Source organism: Odocoileus virginianus, unplaced genomic scaffold (assembly GCF_023699985.2).
Source record: "Odocoileus virginianus isolate 20LAN1187 ecotype Illinois unplaced genomic scaffold, Ovbor_1.2 Unplaced_Scaffold_7, whole genome shotgun sequence".
NCBI lineage: Eukaryota > Metazoa > Chordata > Mammalia > Artiodactyla > Cervidae > Odocoileus > Odocoileus virginianus.
Window position 1 is genome coordinate 1,746,008 of NW_027224269.1, and position 23,753 is coordinate 1,769,760.

At 38.4% G+C, this 23,753-nt stretch overlaps 1 protein-coding gene across 1 annotated transcript in view; it reads right to left on the reverse strand.

The window, feature by feature from the left end:
• FMR1NB (FMR1 neighbor) overlaps positions 1–23,753 on the reverse strand; it is a 74,620-nt gene that overhangs the window by 17,790 nt on the left and 33,077 nt on the right. Inside the window, exons 2-4 of the mRNA XM_020893683.2 lie at positions 12,262–12,381; positions 8,361–8,501; positions 6,508–6,604 (exon numbers count right to left, since the gene is read on the reverse strand). Coding sequence (XP_020749342.2) covers positions 6,508–6,604; positions 8,361–8,501; positions 12,262–12,381 — 358 coding nt within the window. The remainder of the gene's footprint in view (positions 1–6,507; positions 6,605–8,360; positions 8,502–12,261; positions 12,382–23,753) is intronic.

Genomic DNA, 23,753 nt, shown 5'->3' on the forward strand with positions numbered 1-23,753 from the left:
CATCAGTGTTTTATAGTTTTCTATGTATAGGTCTTTTGTTTCTTTAGGTAGATATACTCCTAAGTATTTTATTCTTTTTGTTGCAATGGTGAATGGTATTGTTTCCTTAATTTCTCTTTCTGTTTTCTCATTGTTAGTGTATAGGAATGCAAGAGATTTCTGTGTGTTAATTTTATATCCTGCAACTTTACTGTATTCATTGATTAGCTCTAGTAATTTTCTGGTGGAGTCTTCAGGGTTTTCTATGTAGAGGATCATGTCATCTGCAAACAGAGAGAGTTTCACTTCTTCTTTTCCTATCTGGATTCCTTTTACTTCTTTTTCTGCCCTGATTGCTGTGGCCAACACTTCCAAAACTATGTTGAATAGTAGTGGTGAGAGTGGGCACCCTTGTCTTGTTCCTGATTTCAGGGGAAATGCTTTCAATTTTTCACCATTGAGGATAATGTTTGCTGAGGGTTTGTCATATATAGCTTTTATTATGTTGAGGTATGTTCCTTCTATTCCTGCTTTCTGGAGAGTTTTAATCATAAATGGATGTTGAATTTTGTCAAAGGCTTTTTCTGCATCTATTGAGATAATCATATGGTTTTTATCTTTCAATTTGTTAATGTAGTGTATTACATTGATTGATTTGTGGATATTAAAGAATCCTTGCATTCCTGGGATAAAGCCCACTTGGTCATGGTGTATGATTTTTTTAATATGTTGTTGGATTCGGTTTGCTAGAATTTTGTTAAGGATTTTTGCATCTATGTTCATCAGTGATATTGGCCTGTAGTTCTCTTTTTTTGTGGCATCTTTGTCTGGTTTTGGAATTAGGGTGATGGTGGCCTCATAGAATGAGTTTGGAAGTTTACCTTCTTCTGCAATTTTCTGGAAGAGTCTGAGTAAGATAGGTGTTAGCTCTTCCCTAAATTTTTTGTAGAATTCAGCTGTGAAGCCATCTGGTCCTGGGCTTTTGTTTGCTGGAAGATTTCTGATTACAGTTTCGATTTCCTTGCTTGTGATGGGTTTGTTAAGATCTTCTATTTCTTCCTGATTCAGTTTTGGAAAGTTATACTTCTCTAAGAACTTGTCCATTTCTTCCAAGTTGTCCATTTTATTGGCATAAAGCTGCTGGTAGTAGTCTCTTATGATCCTTTGTATTTCACTGTTGTCTGTTGTGATCTCTCCATTTTCGTTTCTAATTTTGTTAATTTGGTTCTTCTCCCTTTGTTTCTTAATGAGTCTTGCTAATGGTTTGTCAATTTTGTTAATTTTTTCAAAAAACCAGCTTTTGGCTTTGTTGATTTTTGCTATGGTCTCTTTAGTTTCTTTTGCATTTATTTCTGCCCTAATTTTTAAGATTTCTGTCCTTCTACTAACCCTGGGGTTCTTCATTTCTTCCTTCTCTAGTTGCTTTAGGTGTAGAGTTAGGTTATTTATTTGACTTTTTTCTTGTTTCTTGAGGTAGGCCTGTAATGCTATGAATCTTCCCCTTAGCACTGCCTTTTACAGTGTCCCATAGGTTTTGGGTTGTTGTGTTTTCATTTTCATTCATTTCTATGCATGTTTTGATTTCTTTTTTGATTTCTTCTATGATTTGTTGGTTATTCAGAAGCGTGTTGTTTAGCCTCCATATGTTTGAATTTTTAATAATTTTTTTCCTGTAATTGAGATCTAATCTTACTGCACTGTGGTCAGAAAAGATGTCTGGAATGATTTCAATCTTTTTGAATTTACCAAGACTAGATTTATGGCCCAGGATGTGATCTATTTTGGAGAAGGTTCCGTGTGCACTTGAGAAAAAGGTGAAGTTGATTGTTTTGGGGTGAAACGTCCTATAGATGTCAATTAGGTCTAGCTGGTCCATTGTGTCCATTAAAGTTTGTGTTTCCTTGTTCATTTTCTGTTTAGTTGATCTATCCATAGTTGTGAGTGGGGTATTAAAGTCTCCTACTATTATTGTGTTACTATTAATTTCCTCTTTCATACTCGTTAGTGTTTGCCTTACATATTGCGGTGCTCCTATGTTGGGTGCATATATATTTATAATTGTTATATCTTCTTCTTGGATTGATCCTTTGATCATTATGTAGTGTCCATCTTTGTCTCTTTTCACAGCCTTTATTTGAAAGTCTATTTTATCTGATATGACTATTGCGACTCCTGCTTTCTTTTGGTCTCCGTTTGCGTGGAATATTCTTTCCAGCCCTTCACTTTTAGTCTGTATGTGTCCCTTGCTTTGAGGTGGGTCTCTTGTAGACAGCATATATAGGGGTCTTGCTTTTGTATCCATTCAGCCAGCCTTTGTCTTTTGGTTGGGGCATTCAACCCATTTACATTTAAGGTAATTATTGATAGGTATGGTCCTGTTGCCATTTACTTTGTTGTTTGGGGTTCATGTTTACACCACCTTTCTGTGCTTCCTGTCTAGAGGAGATCCTTTAGTATTTGTTGAAGAGCTGGTTTGGTGGTGCTGAATTCTCTCAGCTTTTGCTTGTCTGTAAAGCTTTTGAGTTCTCCTTCATATCTGAATGAGATCCTTGCTGGGTAGAGTAATCTAGGTTGTAGGTTATTCTCTTTCATTACTTTAAGTATGTCCTGCCATTCCCTTCTGGCCTGAAGGGTTTCTATTGATAGATCAGCTGTTATCCTTATGGGAATTCCTTTGTGTGTTATTTGTTGTTTCTCCCTTGCTGCTTTTAATATTTGTTCTTTGTGTTTGATCTTTGTTAATTTGATTAATATGTGTCTTGGGGTGTTTCGCCTTGGGTTTATCCTATTTGGGACTCTCTGGGTTTCTTGGACTTGGTTGGCTATTTCCTTTCCCATTTTAGGGAAGTTTTCAGCTATTATCTCCTCGAGTATTTTCTCATGACCTTTCTTTTTGTCTTCTTCTTCTGGGACTCTTATGATTTGAATGTTGGGGCGTTTCACATTGTCCCAGAGGTCCCTGAGGTTGTCCTCATTTCTTTTGATTCTTTTTTCTTTTTTCCTCTCTGCTTCATTTATTTCCACCATTTTATCTTCTAACTCACTTACCCTATCTTCTGTCTCTGTTATTCTACTCATGGTTCCCTCCAGAGTGTTTTTGATCTCATTTATTTCATTATTAATTTTTAATTGACTTTTTTTTATTTCTTCTAGGTCCTTGTTAAACCTTTCTTGCATCTTCTCAATCTTTGTCTCCAGGCTATTTATTTGTAACTCCATTTTGTTTTCAAGATTTTGGATCATTTTTATTATCATTATTCTAAATTCTTTTTCAGGTAGATTCCCTATTTCCTCCTCTTTTGTTTGACTTGGTGGGCTTTTTTCATGTTCCTTTACCTGTTGGGTATTTCTCTGCCTTTTCATCTTGTTTAGATTGCTGTGTCTGGAGTGGGATTTCTATATTCTTGTGGTCTGTGGTTCCTTTTTATTGTGGAGGTTTCACCCAGTGGGTGGGGTTGGATGATTGGTTTGTCAAGGTTTCCTGGTTAGGGAAGCTTGTGTCAGCGTTCTGGTGCGTGGAATTGGATTTCTTCTCTCTGGAGTGCAGTGGAGTGTCCAGTAATGAGTTTTGCGATGGGTCTCTGTGTTAGGTGTGACTTTGGACAGCCTGTATGTTGACACTCAGGTCTATGTTCCTGCGTTGCTAAAGAATTTGCGTGGTATGTCTTGTACTAGAGCTTATTGGCTCTTGGGTGGTGGTTGGTTTTAGTGTAGGTATGGAGGCTTTTGGATGGTCTCTTATTCCTTAATGTTCCATGTAGTCAGGAGTTTTCTGGTTTTCTCAGGTTTTGGGCTTAAGTCTCCTGCCTCTGGATTTCAGTTTTATTCTTCCAATAGTCTCAAGACTTCTCCAACTATACAGCACTGATAATAAAACTTCTAGGTTAATGGTGAAAAGATTCTCCACTGTGAGAGACAACCAGAGAGATTCACAGAGTTACATGAAGAATAGGAGAGGGAGGAAGGAGATAGAGGTGAGCAGGAGGAGAAAAGGGGGACTCAAGAGGAGAGAGACAGATCTACACAGTTATCTGTTCCCAAAGTGTTCTCTGTAGCCCAGACACCCACAAAGATTCACAGAATTGGATTGGGAAGAGAAGGGGAAAGGAGGAAATAGAGGTGTTCTGAGGTAGAAAACAGAGAGTCAAAAGTGGGAGAGTATCACCACACTCCTAAATAGAAATGGGAACTGAATATTGAATTCTTAATTGTCCAAAATTTATATCACATACTGAAAAACAAAGATTAAAAATCTAGTGTAGAGGTTAGACTCTTTGAAATACAATATTTAAAAACAAAAAAAAAAAAACACAAAAAAATTTAGAAATGTATATGAAGTTTGGTTTAAAAATAGGGTTTCTCTCTCTCTCTCTTTTTTTTTTGGCAAGGTTATAGTGAAATGAAAATGAAAATTAAGGAATAATAGAGGAGTATTAGAAGACTTTTAAAGGAAATAGAAGAGAAAAACAAGAAAAAGAAAAAAATTTTTTTTTCCTAATTAAAAAAATCGTATAAATATATGAAAATGAAAGTTGAGGAGTAATGGGGGAGTAATAGGAAATTTTAAAAGAAAATAAAAGAGAAAAAATAAAAAAAAGGAAAGAAAAAAAAATTTTTCTTTCTGTCCTAATTAAAAAATTCGTATAAATATATGAAAATGAAAGTTGAGGAGTAATGGGGGAGTAATAGGGAATTTTAAAAGAAAATAAAAGAGAAAAAATAAAAAATTTTAAAAAAGGAAAGAAAAAATTTTTTTTTTTTTTTTTAATAAATTAAAAAAAAATACATATATATCTAGGAATTCCTCTGGAGTTGTTGCGGTCAGTGTAGGTTCAGTTCAATTTCCGATAGCTCCTCTTAACAGCTTACACTTCTAGATATCTATAGGCCCCTTCCGGTGTAGTCGGTGTTACCTTCAGGGATTTTAATCTGTTGCACCGGTCCTTTCTGAAGCGGTTCCCTTTATTTTGGCTTCTCTTCGGTGTCTAATTTCCGCCCTGACACAGGCGGGCGGAGGTGATCTCTTATTTAGGTTCGCTAGTTCAGTTTAGTCCTGCTACGGGGAGGGCGGGGCACTGCAGACAGATACCGCTCCGTGTGGCTAGCACCCACCGGCCACATTGGGTTTGCCCCGCTCACGGGTGTCAGTGCTTTCCCCGTCTACACTGCTCAGGCTCCCGGCTGCTCTATATGGAGCGGGCCCTGCGTTGAGTGCGGTTCCAGTTTTCTGGTACTCCACAAAAGCGCGGATTCGGTTGCGCCTGCGTTTTGTGCCTTTCCTGGCCTGAGCGGCCCAGGCAGCCAGAGGCTTGGGCGCAGTCTCCCTGGGTACGGCGCGGTTTTCCCCTCCGCGACCCCAGCGCGCGCCGCCAGTCGGGTCTCAGGAAGTCTTTAGATAGGAACCAGGGGCCTGTTTGCAATGTGGGAGGGGGTGGCTTCTCAGGGGCTGAGTTTGCCCTTTTCCCCTTCCCCCTGCCTCCTACCTCCAGCGGGGACGGGCCGGCTGTTTTCTGTTTTTTTTTTTTTTTTCATTTATTTTTATTAGTTGGAGGCTAATTACTTTACATCATTACAGTAGTTTTTGTCATACATTGAAATGAATTAGCCATGGATTTACATGTATTCCCCATCCCAGTCCCCCCTCCCACCTCCCTCTCCACCCGATCCCTCTGGGTCTTCCCAGTGCACCAGGCCCGAGCACTTGTCTCATGCACCCAATCTGGGCTGGTGATCTGTTTCACCCTAGATAATATACATGTTTCAATGCTGTTCTCTTGAAACATCCCACCCTCGCCTTCTCCCAGAGTCCACAAGTCTGTTCTATACATCTGAGTCTCTTTTTCTTTTTTTGCATATAGGGTTATCGTTACCATCTTTCTAAATTCCATATATATGTGTTAGTATACTGTAATGGTCTTTATCTTTCTGGCTTACTTCGCTCTGTATAATGGGCTCCAGTTTCATCCATCTCATTAGAACTGATTCAAATGAATTCTTTTTAATGGCTGAGTAATATTCCATGGTGTATATGTACCACAGCTTCCTCATCCATTCGTCTGCTGATGGGCATCTGGGTTGCTTCCATGTCCTGGCTATTATAAACAGTGCTGCGATGAACATTGAGGTGCACGTGTCTCTTTCAGATCTGGTTTCCTTGGTGTGTATGCCCAGAAGTGGGATTGCTGGGCTCTTTTGACTCCCTTTTTATCTTTTATATTTTGTCCTACCTCCCTTTGAAGACAATGGGCTGCTTTTCTGGGTGCCTGATGTCCTCTGCTAGCGATCAGAAGTTGTTTTGTGAAATTTGCTCAGCGTTCAAATGTTCTTTTGATGAATTTGTAGGGGAGAAGGTGGTCTCCCCGTCCTATTCCTCCGCCATCTTGGCTCCCTATTCGCCCCAAGCTACCTTCTCTTAAGCAAAAGGGACCAAATACGTAATCCCTGTACTTTTGAAGCTATGAATGAATGTGTCTACACAGGAATTCTCAAGTATACTCAGCAACTGGCAAATAAAAGTTGTTTGCCTACCTCTTCCAGCAGAGAGAGAAGCAATAAATGGGCACACATCCCAGGAAGATCACGCTCATCACACCAAACCCAAACATCCGGAGCATCTGCGTAGGCTCTGGTGGTTTAATTATATCCTGTTACTTTTATGACTTAAGCAAGAGAAGCAAATCTGAGCTCTTTCATAAAGTCTTTATTAAAAAAACCTATTAGTTAATAAAGCAAAATAAGGAGATATTCTTACATGGCAGGTTAAATATCACTGGTACTCTATATAAGCAGCAGGAGTTTATGAAATGTTCTAGAAATACAACTAAAGGTTCAGTTTGTGTGTTCTCTCCAATGGACATGATTTAGCAACTGAACAACATCTCCAAAGGAGGCCTTAACAAAACAATCCTGTTTCTGTTAATATACTAGATTATTACTATTCAGACTATATATATTTCTTCCTGTGACCTAAGCATGTTTTTTCCTTGGCCATATGTTATATATTCTAGAATACTCAGGAAGTGAATCAACTTATGAATAGCTAACTTGAGAAAGGAATGGTTTCTTAAATGTTTACTTCTAAATATAAAACATTAAATGAAAAATCAAGAATTTGCAGGTGATTAAGTATATTTTATTCTTATATTCATTTGGAAATGCATTCTAATATGTTTGGGGGATTGTAAGTCACGGTTCAATTTTTCCCTCTACAAAAATCAAATGTTTCTTCACACATAATATAAAGACTAAATCAATGAATGAATTATAACACCATGTGACACTGTTAATACTGTAATACTACATTCACAAATCGAGTTTAGGTTTCTATCATTAATACTAGATGCTCAACAATTGAATGGGGCCTATATTAACCTAAGACACTGTTTTGCATGCATCCTTTTAGCACCATTTGTTAGTGCTTAATCATATCAATCAAATATGTCCATCAAGGGACCAACTGGTAGTATGTCCCCACTATTCAAATGAAGGAGCAAAAGCAGATGGTCTGGTGCTCAAAACATTGTAAAGAAAAAAAAAATCTTAAGAGAAGAACCTAATTCAAAAACAAAATGACAAAGAAAGAAACTGATAAACAGACTTAACAAGAAACATTCAATTTACTGTTACATACTGAGATGCTGAAGAAAAAGATAAATGAGAAGAATTCTACTCAGGAAGAGATGGTGGGAAGAGAAAGTAAGCTAAGGCATGCCTGACTGGTAGTTTCTCCCAGGCACATTGATGGTTATATCTTGTAAAGCCTGGAATCTATGGGAGAAGATAGTGACTAAAACAATCTCAAACTGCAACAGTTAGGACTTCCCTGGTGGTCCAGTGATTAAGGGGCTTCCCTGTTGGATCAGCAGTAAAGAATCTACCTGTAAAGCAAGAGATGCGAGTTGGATCCTGGGTAGGGAAGATCACTGGAGGAGGAAATGGCAACTGACTCCAGTATTCTTGCTGGGAAAATCCCATGGACAGAGGATCCTGGTGGGCTACAGTCCATGGGATCACAAAAGAGTCAGACACAACTGACTGAGCAACTGAGCCTGTAGGCACCAGTGGTTAAGACTCCACGCTTCCAACGCAGGGCGTGCAGATTTGATCGCTGGTCGGGAACTAAGATCCCACATGACACTTGGCCAAAAAATTAAAATAAAAACAACAACAAAAACCCGCCATAGTCACACCTAAGGACTAAGCAGAAACAGCTCATGAATAGAGGTCTCCAGACCTTTCTACAGATGGCAGTATTGCTCTAGGGCTGGGAGCCTCCTTTAAGGGTTAAGCTAAGAGATCCAACTGTAAACATATGCCATTGTGACCTGTTTATTCAATTTAAAAAAAACAAGAATATAATAAATGTAAAAGGATTAACTTACTGTCTCTCAGCGGGGCAAAACAGCTAACCGTAGTGGTCTTGAGTGAAGAGTAACAGCATTTGTATTTCAAACATTCATCCTTCTTAAGATCTTGCCCCTGCTTGCAAGGCTTTAGCACCTGACCCTCCACTGGAATACATGCTTTTAGAAACAAAATGCAAGAAAGAGATTTCAGCATGGTTAATAAGCACTTCCCCTAAATTAAATAATTATGTAAGACAAAAACAAAGACAAAACAAACAAGCTTGTACATTTAAAGAAAAGACTGAATGACATATATGAATAGTAATGAACACCAAAAAAATAAAAGTTAAACTAAAAGTTATCACAAAGTTACTCAACATCACATTTCTAATTCTAGATGAACTACAGAAAAATATAAATTGTTAACAGATCATTGGTAAGGTAGTTTTAAAATGACTTTAAACATAAGTTGAGCAGTAGTAATACAAATATAACACAGAAGGTGTTAAATAGCTAGAATGGGTCAAATGCCTTTAAAACTGCTGCTAAGTCACTTCAGTTGTGTCCGACTCTGTGCGACCCCACAGATGGCAGCCCACCAGGCTCCCCCGTCCCTGGGATTCTCCAGGCAAGAAAACTGGAGTGGGTTGCCATTTCCTTCTCCACCTTTAAAACTAACACCTAGTTAAAAGAGTACCACAGATACCCTCTTTTTTTCATTTATTTTTATTAGTTGGAGGCTAATTACTTTACAATATTGTAGTGGTTTTTGCCATACACTGACATGAATCAACCATGGATTTCATATGTGTTCCCCATCCCAATCCCCCCCTCCCACCTCCCTCTTAACTCAATTTTACTAAGTTACAGAAATGTACTAAATTCATCAATGAAAATGAATGTAAGTAAAATTCACAGCATTCACTGCTAGAAAATAGAGTAATATTATTGGCATCGACCTAGTTTCTGTCAACACTTAACCATACTGGCACTGCAATATGTTTTAAGATTCTTCCTTTTGGCCTTAAGTTACAACTCTAATTCTGAATAGGCAATAATTTATGGCATGAATACTACGATTCATTCAACTACAGTAAGTTCATACATAACTGAATCTGTAAGATTCACAAGCTCAAATAGCTGATTTTTTTAAACACCCTGCTTTATATGAGAAACAAATGACAACTAAACAGGCAGATATCAGATTTTTATTCAAAAAGAAAACCTCTACAGTGTGGCTTAAGGTCAGCATAAAATCAGTTCAATCTCCAATATTATCAACAACTACAGACTTAGAAAAGTAGTTAAGTGATGTTTTACAAGCACTCTAAAGCATTTCAACATCAGCAAAAACCAACATAATGGTTATATTATTACCTCCTGGTATATTCTTATTATATTCCTCTTCTTTAAAGATTGAGAATTCCTGAAGCTCAGGTAAAAATAATAACACCTACCATTCATTAGTCACCTATTTGGGCCAAGTATCTTGCTTTACACACATTATTTCTAATCTTCACAACAAACCTCAAAATTGGTTTTACAACCTCTAGTTTTAAAATTAAGAAATAAAGGATTGGAGTAACTTGTGCAAGGTCACAAATTTAATACATTACTAGTTGGCCTGGATACTCATTTCCCAAACATTTTAGTCATGTGAGAGATTAGCCTACTTTGTTGTTATACTCTAAACAAGTTGTTCCTCAATCATGCCAGGCCCAGAGTGACTCTCCTCCCCAGGATGAACTGCATCTGGAATACCATGTTCAGTATGTTCAGTGTGTTCATCACACACTCAAGAAAGAGTGACAACTGTCAGGCTCTGGTCAGAGAGCTGATGAACTTCCTGTGTGCTGAGATCCTCACTATTGGTATTGTTCAAAGACCACTTTCCAGGAATGAAAATCATACAAGAAAAGATTTTAAATCATAGAAGAGACTGGGCTAGATCATCTGTAAGGTCCTTTCTAATGCTGGGCTTCTGTTATTTTATATCTAAATTAGTATCTGGAGTTTATGCCAGATACTAAAATTAGCTTTCAGATTCAAATCACTAATTTTGAATTAACAAAAAGGTAGAACAATTTTTATCAGCTATAATTATATGATTTTGTCCAACGGGAGAAGGATTGTGGGACCTCTCAAGGTTCCCTGTCTGTCTCAACATTTTCATTTAAATCTGCAAGAGATGAATCTATTTCTGTGTGTGCATGCTAAGTTGCTTCAGTCATGTCTGACTCTTTGTGACCCCATGGACTGTAGCCTGCCAGGCTCCTCTGTCCATGGGATTCTCCAGGCAAGAATACTGGAATGGGTTGCTATGCCTACTAAAAACAGTAGTCTAACAATGAGATGACAGTCTTTCTCCTAGTGCTTAAGTGGGATGGATGTTCATTTTTAATTACATAGGGGAAGAAATAAATTGGCTAAAAGTACTTCATATTTTATAAGCTTATAGTTTTTCTTTTTTGAGAATAAGGTATGTACATTTTATAAGTATTAATGTTTAATCACTGTTGAAAGATGTGAATCAACCTGTGCTGTGCTTAGTCGCTCAGTCGTATCTGACTCTTTGCGACCCCATGGACCGTAGCCCGCCAGGCTCCTCTGTCCATGGCAAGAATACTAAAGTAGGTTGACATGCTCTCCTCCAGGGGATCTTCAAAACCCAGGGATCAAACCCAGGTCTCCCATGTTGCGGGTGGATTCTTTACTGTCTGAGCCAGCAGGGAAGCTCTGAATCAACCTAGGTAAGATATTTCTCTTAAAACGGGACAGTATGATTTTACTGGGCGAAAACATCAACTCATAAATTGGTTTTCACTCAACTTACTGCACTATGTTGCAGGAGTATTTCATAAATGCAGATATTTTATTCAGACTATTTTTAAAGGTGGCTTCAGTGTTTGTATAATGTACTTATTATAGGTAGCTTGGCATAGTTTACATCTGCTATCTTCTTGAGCTCTAAAGCCTGAATCATCATTTGTTGTTTATGACCTACTCCAACACTCATTAAACTATTCTCTTAGCTTCACAACAAATCACCTTATCAGACTTTTCTTTCTCCAATCAATTTAACCATAGAAATATTTTTAAACAAATTATTTGAGTTTGTTTCTCTTGCTATTCTCATTAGTAGTAGGTGTTATAATGCTTGTTTAGAATTTGAAATCTCTATAGAGAAACATGAAGAGATTTATGAAAGTCACAGAAGAATTCAGTGGTAGAGTCTGGAATTAAACAATGGATACACTTTCGTGCTTGTATTTGTATATCAAATTTTGTTAGAATAAACTCTGCATGATTGTTAATAAAAGCTTCATCTTTGTAATTCACATATGTCAATTTATTTGAACTTTCTCCTTGAAAGGGCACCACATGCTGTACAAAATGAAATATGTTTGTGGTTAATCTCAGGAGCCATCATGTGCTTCATAAACACATTATATACAGAACCACAAAAAGACAAAGATAATGTGACTTGAGGCCTGAACTTTTTATCATTAAAACAGATGGGGAAACATCTGGTATATTCCATAATGTTAGAGCTACATGGTACCCCGATTAATGCCACAGAAGACACTGCTTTCACAAAACTGGATCAGTGACTAAATTTCAAGCAATGCCATTAGGGCAAATTGAGGTTTAGAAATTTGTAAAGGAAAAGTATTATACAAAGAGTAACAAGCATTTATGGAATGCCTTAAAATACTGTCTCAATTTATCTTCACAATTATTTCTGATAAGCATTTTCATTTTAAAGATGAAGACATTGAGGTTCAGAGGTTATCCTGCCTAAGGCAAAGGGCAGAGTCCGGATTAAAACTCAGGTGTATATCACTCCAATACCAATAGACTACACTGCCTCCTAAACATTTAACTACTGCTTTCAAAACAAGGACACTGAGAAGAGTAAAATAAAACAGAAACTTACTTGTTGGAAAGAAAAATCTTATCAGAGATCCCGAGGCAGAAGATTCATTCAGAGATTGTCCATCAGCATTTTCACTGCTCCACAGAATATAGTTACTTGCAGATACAGAATCCATAAGCCCTTAAGAAAAGAGAAATTATTAACGCCAACATAAAGCTATCACCTTCCTTGACCCTTTAAAAGTAATTACCTTTGTTTAAATTAAATATGGAAAGTCTAAGAACTAACATCGTATTTAAAACTCATAGCAGCTAGGTACAATTAATAATCAGAATACACTGGTGCTCTGAAACTAAAAAACTGAGTATTAAGTTTAAATAAATTAATTAAAAAATACATTTTAAGATGTTTAAACTATAGGCCAGAACATGCTATTGTTGAACTGTAAACTACAATAGTGAATTTGCCTCTGATAGTTTTGACAGTCAGTGTGAAAGCTGCTCAGTCATGTCCTACTCTTTGCGACCCATGGACTGTAGCCTGCCAGGCTCCTCTGTCCATGAAATTCTCTAGGCAAGAATACTGGAGTGGGTAGCTGTTCCCTTCTCCAGGGGATTTTCCCAACCCAGGGATCGAACCCAGGTCTCCTGCACTGCAGGTGCATTCTTTACCATCTGAGCCAGGAGGGAAGCCCAAGAATACTGGAGTGGGTAGCCTCCACTTGTGGAGGATCTTCTAGACCCAGGAATCAAACCAGGGTCTCCTGCATTGCAGGTGGATTCTTTACCAGTTAACCTTCCAGGGAAGTCCTTGACATTCAGAGGCCCAATCAATTAACAACATGGAAACAGTACGTATTCCAATTAAATTGGATCCCATCACAGAAACTCTTGGCAAATATGTTGGCTTCTTTATTTACTGATTTAAAAATAAAAAATCATCCAACCTGGGTTGGTGGTCTGTTTCACCCTTGATAGTATACTTGTTTCAGTGCTATTCTCTCAGAACATCCCACCCTTGCCTTCTCCCACAGAGTCTAAAAGTCTGTTCTGTACATCTGTGTCTCTTTTTCTGTTTTGCATATAGGGTTATCATTACCATCTTTTTAAATTCCATATATATGTGTTAGTATACTGTATTGATCTTTATCTTTCTGGCTTACTTCACTCTGTATAATGGGCTCCAGTTTCATCCATCTTATTAGAACTGATTCAAATGAATTGTTTTTAATGGCTGAGTAATATTCCATAGTGTATATGTACCACAGCTTTTTTATCCATTCATCTGCTGATGGGCATCTAGGTTGCTTCCATGTCCTGGTTATTATAAACAGTGCTGCGATGAACATTGGGGTACACGTGTCTCTTTCAAATCTGGTTTCCTCGGTGTGTATGCCCAGGAGTGGGATTACTGGGTCATAGAGCAGTTTGATTTCCAGTTTTTTAAGGAATCTCCACACTGGAAGATCCAGAGGGATGGGATGGAGAGGGAGGCAGGAGGGGGGATCAGGATGGGGAACACATATAAATCCATGGCTGATTCATGTCAATGTATGGCAAAAATCACTACAATATTGTAAAGTAATTAGCCCCCAACTAATAAAAATAAATGGAAAAAAAATCAAGGTTTTAGACATTGTAAACATTATCTCCTTCCTCACCACTTCAGAAAAATCTGGTTTCAGTTTTACTTGCATGATTCCTTCCTATATAAGGGGAGAGGATATCCATCCTCATTCCTATAATAATGATTTATCCATATCATTAAGTATTTTCCAACACTATCTTTAACAGCATTCCATTATGCAAGTCTATCATAAATGAGTTGATAATTTCTCCCATACAAAGACATGTAGGTTTATTACAATTTATTGATATTACAAAGAACACTGGAGAAGGGAATGGCAAACCACTTCAGTATTCTTGCCTTTGAGAACCCCATGAACAGTATGAAAAGGCAAAAAGATAGGACACTGAAAGATGAACTCCCCAGGTCGGTAGATGCCCAATATGCTACTAGAGATCAGTGGAGAAATAACTCTGGAAACAATAAAGAGAACAAAGCAAAAACAACACCCAGGTGTGGATGTGACTGGTAATGGAAACAAGGTTCAATGCTATAAAGGGCAATATTGCACAGGAACCTGGAATGTTAGGTCCATGAATCAAGGCAAATTGGAACTGGTCAAACAGGAGATGGCAAGAGTGAACGTCGACATCTTAGGAACTGGCAAACTAAAATGGACTGGAATGGGTAAATTTAACTCAGATGACCATTATATCTACTACAGTGGGCAAGAATCCCTTAGGAGAAATGGAGTAGCCATCAGTCAACAAAAGAGTCCAAAATGCAGTATTTGGATGCAGTCTCAAAAACGACAGAATAATCTCTGTTTCCAAGGCAAACCACTCAATATCACAGTAAACCAAGTCTATGCCCCGACCAGTAATGCTGAAGAAGCTGAAGTTGAATGGTTCTACGAAGACCTACATGACCTTTTAGAACTAACAACCCCCCCCCAAAAAAAAAATATCGTTTTCATTAGAGGGAACTGGAATGCACAAGTAAGAAGTCAAGTAACACGTAAATTTGGCCTTGGAGTATGGAATAAAGCAGGGCAAAGGCTCATAGAGTTTTGCCAAGATAATGCACCGGTCACAGCAAACATCCTCCTCCAACAATATAAGAGAAGACTCTACACATGGACATCACCAGATGGTCAACACTGAAATCAGATTGATTATATTCTTTGCAGCCAAAGATGGAGAAGCTCTATACAGTCAGCAAAAACAAGACCGGGAGCTGACTGTGGCTCAGATCATGAACTCCTTATTGCCAAATTCAGACTTAACTGAAGAAAGTAGGGAAAACCACTAGACCATTCAGCTATGACCTAAATCAATCCCTTATGATTATATAGTGGAAGTGGGAAATAATACTTAAGGGACTAGATCTAATAGAGTGCCTGATGAACTATGGACAGAGGTTCATGACATTGTACAAGAGACAGGGATCAAGACCATCCACAAGAAAAACAAATGCAAAAAACCCAAAATGGTTCTTTGAGGAGGCCTTACAAATCATTGTGAAAAGAAGAGAAGGGAAAAAAAAAAGGAGAAAAGGAAAGATATACCCATTTGAATGCAGAGTTCCAAAGAAGAGCAAGGAGAGACAAGAAAGCCTTCTTCAGTGATCTGTGCAAAGAAATAGAGGACAACAATAGAATGGGAAAGACTAGAGATCTCTTCAAGAAAATTAAGAGATACCAAGGGAACATTTCACGCAAAGATGGGCTCAATAAAGGACAGAAATGGTATGGACCTAACAGAAGCAGAAGGTATTAAGAAGAGGTGGCAAAAATACACAGAAGAACTGTACAAAAAAGATCTTCATGACCCAGATAATCACGATGGTGTGATCACTCACCTCAGAGCCAGACATCCTGGAATGTGAAGTCAAGTGGGCCTTAGGAAGCATCACTATGAACAAAGCTAGTGGAGGTGATGGAATTCCAGTTGAGCTATTTTAAATCCTAAAAGATGATGCTGTGAAATGAAAGTGCTGCACTCAATATGCCAGCAAATTTGGAAAACTCAGCAGTGGCCACAGGACTGGAAAAGGTCAGTTTTCATTCCAATCCCAAAGAAAGGCAATGCCAAAGAATGTTCAAACTACCACACAATTGCACTCATCTCACACACTAGTAAAGTAATGCTCAAAATTCTCCAAGCCAGGCTTCAACAATATGTGAACCGTGAACTTCCAGATGTTCAGGCTTGTTTTAGAAAAAGCATAGGAACCAGACTGTAGGAGACAGGAAGAATAAAAGAAAAGCAGGCCCTGGCAAGGGCCACAAAAGAAATTTATAATTATTGATAAACTGGATGCTATAAGGCATGAGACTCTTGGAACAAGTCCAGAGGGAACAGTTCATAGTCTTGAAAACAAGATATGATCCTGGGGTCGGAAAACTGTTTCTCAACTGGTGTCTCAGCGTCACATGTTTTATGTATCTGGTGAAAAATCTATAGAAAAGAATATTAGTCTTACTGATTTTCTTACTCAATGGTTAATGAGCATTTTGTTCTTTGGCCCTATAGGCCACGTGAGTTATAGCTTAACTCCCTGCATATTCTTTCATTCACGGCTGAAAGTATAATAAAGCTGGCTTGGATTCAGTTTCGGCACCTTCACTTTGGAGCGGTGTTGGTCCCCTGATCCTTGCTTTTCACTGAATTCTTGTGTCTTGTTTCTCATTCTCTCACCATAATGTGCATTTGGAAACCCTGCTTGTTGAGCTGGTCTCGACAATTGGCACCCAAACAGGGACCCGAAAGTGAATCCAGCCTGCGAGGCTAGCTCCTAGCGGCAGAGAACGCAGGGAAATGAGCCAGCTAGGCGGAGGAGGAAAGTACTTGGTAAGTACACCCCTGCGGATTTGTCAATCAGGGTAACAATGGGGCAAAATCCTTCTAAGCATAGTGACTACAGGAAAGTGAAAGTGTAAGTGAAGTCACTCAGTCATGTCTGACTCTTTGCCACCCCATGGACTGTAACCTACCAGGCTCCTCTATCCATGGGATTTTCCAGGCAAGGGTACTAGAGTGGGTTGCCCTTTCTTTCTCCAGGGGAATTTCCAGGGATCGAACCCAGGTCTCCCACACTGCAGGCAGATGCTTATGCAAGTGTTAAAACTTTGTTAAAAAGTTCGAGGATTAAAAAAAAAAGTTCGAGGGTTGAGATATCTCACTTCTTTTAAAGAATTGTTTTCTGCCATTGAAAAATATTGCTACTGGCTAGATCCAGATAAAGGGACTTTGAGGCATGAGGAATGGCAAGAAGTTATGTTGCCTGCGCCGTGCCTACCAACGCGGCGAAAAGATTCCTTTGTCTGTATGGTCAGTAGGGAATCTTATTAGCACAGCTTTAGGACCACTGCAATCCAAAACCTCGGATTCAGGGGATTCTGTAGAACAAATACAAGAACAAATGGAAGAAATGAATTTATATGATAACATAGATGATGAGGAAGAGAAACGATAATTTCAATAAAAAAGAAAAATAAGAGCCAAAAGAATGATAGAAGTCAAGAACAGATCTTTCTCTCTCAACCAACTGCACCTTTGGTCGAGCCCCCTCCTTTCAATCCTGAAACCCCTTGGGATGATGGATTTGCTTTTAAACCACAGATAACTGTGCCTAATAAAATGACGCCTTTACAAAAGGGAGTTTGTATGGCACAGTTGCAGGGGGATGAAGACGCTTTAGTTCTCCCTGTGGCTGTAACTCAAATCCCACCAGATCCTCAATTCCCACAAGGAGGAATGCATTATGATTATAATGCCATACCATTTAAAACTATAAAGGAGATAAAACAGGCATGTACCCAATATGGAACTAATTCTCCTTATACCATGGGACTAATTCAGGGACTTTCACAAGCTGAATGGTTAATTCCTTATGATTGGGAAATGATAGCCAGAACTTGCCTATCCACCTCAGAATTTTTACAGTTTAGGACCTGGTGGCAAGATGAGGCAAATCAACAAGCTCACAGAAATGCGACAGCCAACCCGCCAGTTGATATAACACTTGATCAATTAATGGGTAGTGGGGCACATTTTGGCATTCAAGCTCAGTTACAATTTGATGATCAATTACTCACTCAAGTGAGAATGATATGTTTAAAAGCCTGGGAGAGAATAAATCCACCTGGACAAGCCTTGATTTCATTTACCCAAATTAAACAATCAAATGGGGAACCTTATGTAGATTTTATTGCCAGGCTATGTCAAAATTTAAATAAAACAGTCTCACAACCTGGTTTGAGAGATTTGCTGATGCAAGTTCTTGCTTATGACAATGCTAACTCAGAATGTAAAAAGGTGATTCAGCCTCTCAAAGCACAGGGTGCCCCTCTAGAAGAATATCTTAAAGTTTGCCAGGATATTGGGTCAGAACCATATAAAATGCAACTTCTGGCTCAAACATTGTCTAAAGCTAATAAAAGACAGATATGAGATGTCACCAACATGGAAAATTAGGACATATTAAAATAGACTGTAAAGGAAGAAGAAGGTAGTCAGTTGATAAATTATACTATTGGCTCTGATGCCACTCCTATTTGTATTGGTTTTGGAAGTGTATGTCTTAAAACAGGATATCAAAAATGGCTGTCAGTTGTCAAAGAATCAAATGATGATAAGACTTCCCTCTTTCTGTTAACTGCTCTTACTTTTTTAGAAAAAGAGGAAACTTCCAGCATGATGAATCCACCTGACCTTCCTGATTGTGTTGCTGAAATTAGCCATGGTATTGAAAATTGGTTAAGATGGAAATTATGTAAAGGATCAGAAGGTCACTTATTATTAAATGTTACAGAAGGCTCCATTATCAATTGGGGACCCCAAGGAACCCCTAAACTTATAGAATCTAAAGTGTCTTCCCCATGGGTATATAATGATAAGACAATTAGTACTTATGGTAGTCAACCCCTCGTATGGCATGGGGTACGATTAGCTCCCCTTCTGCCTTGTTTAGCTCATTATCCTAATCATGATGAAATATGGGAAATACCCATGGCATTAAAAGAAATGCTTGGAAGGGACAATATACTGAATATATTTTAAATGACCCAAAGCTACTTTTAATTTTACAAAAAACTCTACCCACACTATTCAGACTTGTGTAAGAATTCCTTTTGTTTTATGATTGGACCAGCAAAATATGATCCCAATTTGGGATTAGTAACATGTCTTAATTGTTCATTTTATACATGTATAAATAATACCATTCCCTTTAATGAAAGTTGGCAGAGTATTTACATTCTTAAAACCAGAACTGGCATATGGGCTCCAGTTGATTTACAATGACCTTGGCAAGAAAGCCCTACATTATATGTTATTGAAGAAATACTGAAAAATCTTAAACGTGTTAAACGTTTTCTGGGATTGCTAACTGCTGCCATCTTAGGCATTATAGCTATTACCACTATGGCAGCTATAGCAGGAATGGCTCTTCATAAATCTATACAAACAGTTCATTTTGTACAAGAATGGCATAAAGATGCTGATGTCCTTTGGACCACTCAACAAAAAATTGATGGAAAGTTGGCCTCCCAAGTGGCCGACCTTCAACAATCTGTTATTTTATTAGGATCAACTGGTCAGTTTACAAAAACAGGTGAGACTAAGATGTGATTGGAACTATACTTCCTTTTGTGTAATGGCTTTCAAATATAATAAGACACAATTCAAATGGGATAAAGTTAAACAACACCTATTGAACCAAGGTAATATTTCTGTAGATATTCAAGATTACAACAAGATATATTAAAAGCTTTTAATAAACATCTCGATGTAATTTCTGGATCAGATTTTCTTGATACAGTTGCTGATAATCTTCTCTTTTCCTTAAAACAGATCAAAACATTTGGATACGGAATTGCTCTGGTTATGGAGTGCTATTAATTATGTGTTTGTGTTTCTGTATAGTCTGGAGAAGAATGATCAAGAGACAATGAAGCCAACAACAGCAACTAGCATTTCTCACCATTTCTCATCACGTGCAAAATCAAAAAGGGGGAGATGTAGGAGACAGGAAGAATAAAAGAAAAGCAGGCCCCAGTAAGGGCCACAAAAGAAATTTATAATTATTGATAAACTGGATGCTATAAGGCATGAGACTCTTGGAACAAGTCCAGAGGGAACAGTTCATAGTCTTGAAAACAAGATATGATCCTGGGGTCAGAAAACCGACCCCAGACTGTTTCTCAACTGGCGTCTCAGAGTCACATGTTTTACATATCTGGTGGAAAATCTATAGATAAGAATATTAGTCTTAGTTACTGATTTGTTATTGATTACTGTTTCTTAGTTACTCAATGGTTAATGATCATTTTGTTCTTTGGCCCTGAAGGCCACATGAGTTATAGCTTAACTCCCCACATATTCTTTCCTTCATGGCTGAAAGTATAATAAAGCTGGCTTGGATTCAGTTTTGGCACCTTCACCTTGGAGTGGTGTTGGTCCCCTGATCCTCGCTTTTCACTGAATTCTTGTGTCTTGTTTCTCATTCTCTCGCCGTATCACACTTTCAGAAACCCTGCTTGTCGAGGGGGTCTCAACACCAGATATCAAGTTGCCAACATCTGCTGGATCATCAAAATGCAAGAGAGTTCCAGAAAAACATCTACTTCTGCTTCATTGACTATGCCAAAGCCTTTGACTGTGTGGATCATAATAAACTCTGGAAAATTCTGAAAGAGATGGGAATACCAGACCACCTGACCTGCCTCTTGAGAAATCTGTATGCAGGTCAAGAAGCAACAGTTAGAACTGGACATGGAACAACAGACTGGTTCCAAATCAGGAAAGGAGTACGTCAAGGCTGTATATTGTCACCCTGCTTATTTAACTTACATGCAGAGTACATCATGAGAAATGCTGGGCTGGATGAAGCACAAGCTGGAATCAAGACTGCAGGGACAAATATCAATAACCTCAGATATGCAGATGACACCACCCTTATGGCAGAAAGTGAAGAAGAACTAAAGAGCCTCTTGATGAAAGTGAAAGAGGGCAGTGAAAAAGTTGGCTTAAAGTTCAAAATTCAAAAAACTAAGATCATGGCATCTGGTCCCATCACTTCATGGAAAATAGATGGGGAAATAGTGGAAACAGCACAGACTTTATTTGGGGGGGCTCCAAAATCAATGCAGGTGGTGACTGCAGCCATGAAATTAAAAGACACTTACTCCTTGGAAGGAAAGTTATGACCAACCTAAACAGCATATTAAAAAGCAGAGACATTACTTTGCCAACAAAAGTCCGTCTAGTCAAGGCTATGGTTTTTCCAGTAGTCATGTATGGATATGAGAGTTGGACTATAAAGAAAGCTGAGCACCAAAGAATTGATGCTTTTGAACTGTGGTGTTGGAGAAAACTTTTGAGAGTCCCTTGGACTGCAAGGAGATCCAACCAGTCCATCCTAAAGGAGATCAATCCTGGGTGTTCATTGGAAGGACTGATGTTAAAACTGAAGCTCCAAAACTTAGGCCACCTGATGTGAAGAACTGACTCATTTGAAAAGACCCTGATGCTGGGAAAGATTGAAGGCAGGAGGAGAAGGGGACGACAGAGGATGAGATGGTTGGATGGCATCACCAACTCAATGGACATGAGTTTGGGTAAACTCCAGGAGTTGGTGATGGACAGGGAGGCCTGGCATGCTGCAGTCCATGGGGTCGCAAAGAGTCGGACACGACTGAGCAACTGAACTGAAAGAACACTGCCTAAAACACTCATACATATAGAGAATAGACTGGTGGCTACAGATGGGGTGGGGAGGGAGAATTGGGTGAAGTGGGTCAAAAAGTTCAAACTTCCAGTTATCAAAATAAATAAGTCCTGAGATAATGTACTGTATATTTGAAAGTTGCCAAGAGAGTAAATCTTAAAAGTTCTCATCACAAGAAAAAAAAACTTTTTTTCCATTTATTTTTATTAGTTGGAGGCTAATTACATCATTACAGTAGTTTTTGTCATACATTGAAATGAATTAGCCATGGATTTACATGTATTCCCCATCCCAGTCCCCCCTCCCACCTCCCTCTCCACCCGATTCCTCTGGGTCTTCCCAGTGCACCAGGCCCGAGCACTTGTCTCATGCACCCAACCTGGGCTGGTGATCTGTTTCACCCTAGATGATATACATGTTTCAATGCTGTTCTCTTGAAACATCCCACCCTCGCCTTCTCCCAGAGTCCACAAGTCTGTTCTATACATCTGAGTCTCTCTTTCTGTTTTGCATATAGGGTTATCATTACCATCTTTCTAAATTCCATATATATGTGTTAGCATACTGTAATGGTCTTTATCTTTCTGGCTTACTTCGCTCTGTATAATGGGCTCCAGTTTCATCCATCTCATTAGAACTGATTCAAATGAATTCTTTTTAATGGCTGAGTAATATTCCATGGTGTATATGTACCACAGCTTCCTCATCCATTCGTCTGCTGATGGGCATCTGGGTTGCTTCCATGTCCTGGCTATTATGAACAGTGCTGCGATGAACATTGGGGTGCACGTGTCTCTTTCAGATCTGGTTTCCTTGGTGTGTATGCCCAGAAGTGGGATTGCTGGGTCATATGGCAGTTCTATTTCCAGCTTTTTAAGGAATCTCCACACTGTTTTCCATAGTGGCTGTACTAATTTGCATTCCCACCAACAGTGTAAGAGGGTTCCCTTTTCTCCACACCCTCTCCAGCATTTATTGCTTGTAGACTTTTGGATAGCAGCCATCCTGACTGGCGTGTAATGGTACCTCATTGTGGTTTTGATTTGCATATCTCTGATAATGAGTGATGTTGAGCATCTTTTCATGTGTTTGTTAGCCATCTGTATGTCTTCCTTGGAGAAATGTCTGTTGAGTTCTTTGGCCCATTTTTTGATTGGGTCATTTATTTTTCTGGAGTTGAGCTGCAGGAGTTGCTTCTGTATTTTTGAGATTAATCCTTTGTCTGTTGCTTCATTTGCTATTATTTTCTCCCAATCTGAGGGCTGTCTTTTCACCTTGCTTATAGTTTCCTTTGTTGTGCAAAAGCTTTTAAGTTTCATTAGGTCCCATTTGTTTATTTTTGCTTTTATTTCTAAAATTCTGGGATGTGGGTCATAGAGGATCCTGCTGTGATTTATGTCGGAGAGTGTTTTGCCTATGTTCTCCTCTAGGAGTTTGATAGTTTCTGGTCTTACATTTAGATCTTTAATCCATTTTGAGTTTATTTTTGTGTATGGTGTTAGAAAGTGTTCTAATTTCATTCTTTTACAACTGGTTGACCAGTTTTCCCAGTACCACTTGTTAAAGAGGTTATCTTTTTTCCATTGTATATCCTTGCCTCCTTTGTCGAACATAAGGTGACCATAGGTTCGTGGATTTATCTCTGGGCTTTCTATTCTGTTCCATTGATCTATATTTATGTCTTTGTGCCAGTACCATACTCTCTTGATGACTGTGGCTTTGTACTAGAGTCTGAAGTCAGGCAGATTAATTCCTCCAGTTCCATTCTTCTTTCTCAGGATTACTTTGGCTATTCGAGGTTTTTTGTATTTCCATACAAATTGTGAAATTATCTGTTCTAGTTCTGTGTAAAATACCGTTGGTAGTTTGATAGGGATTGCATTGAATCTATAGATTGCTTTGGGTAGTATAGCCATTTTGACAATATTGATTCTTCCAATCCATGAACATGGTATATTTCTCCATCTGTTTGTGTCCTCTTTGATTTCTTTCATCAGTGTTTTATAGTTTTCTATGTATAGGTCTTTTGTTTCTTTAGGTAGATATACTCCTAAGTATTTTATTCTTTTTGTTGCAATGGTGAATGGTATTGTTTCCTTAATTTCTCTTTCTGTTTTCTCATTGTTAGTGTATAGGAATGGCAAGAGATTTCTGTGTGTTAATTTTATATCCTGCAACTTTACTGTATTCATTGATTAGCTCTAGTAATTTTCTGGTAGAGTCTTTAGGGTTTTCTATGTAGAGGATCATGTCAT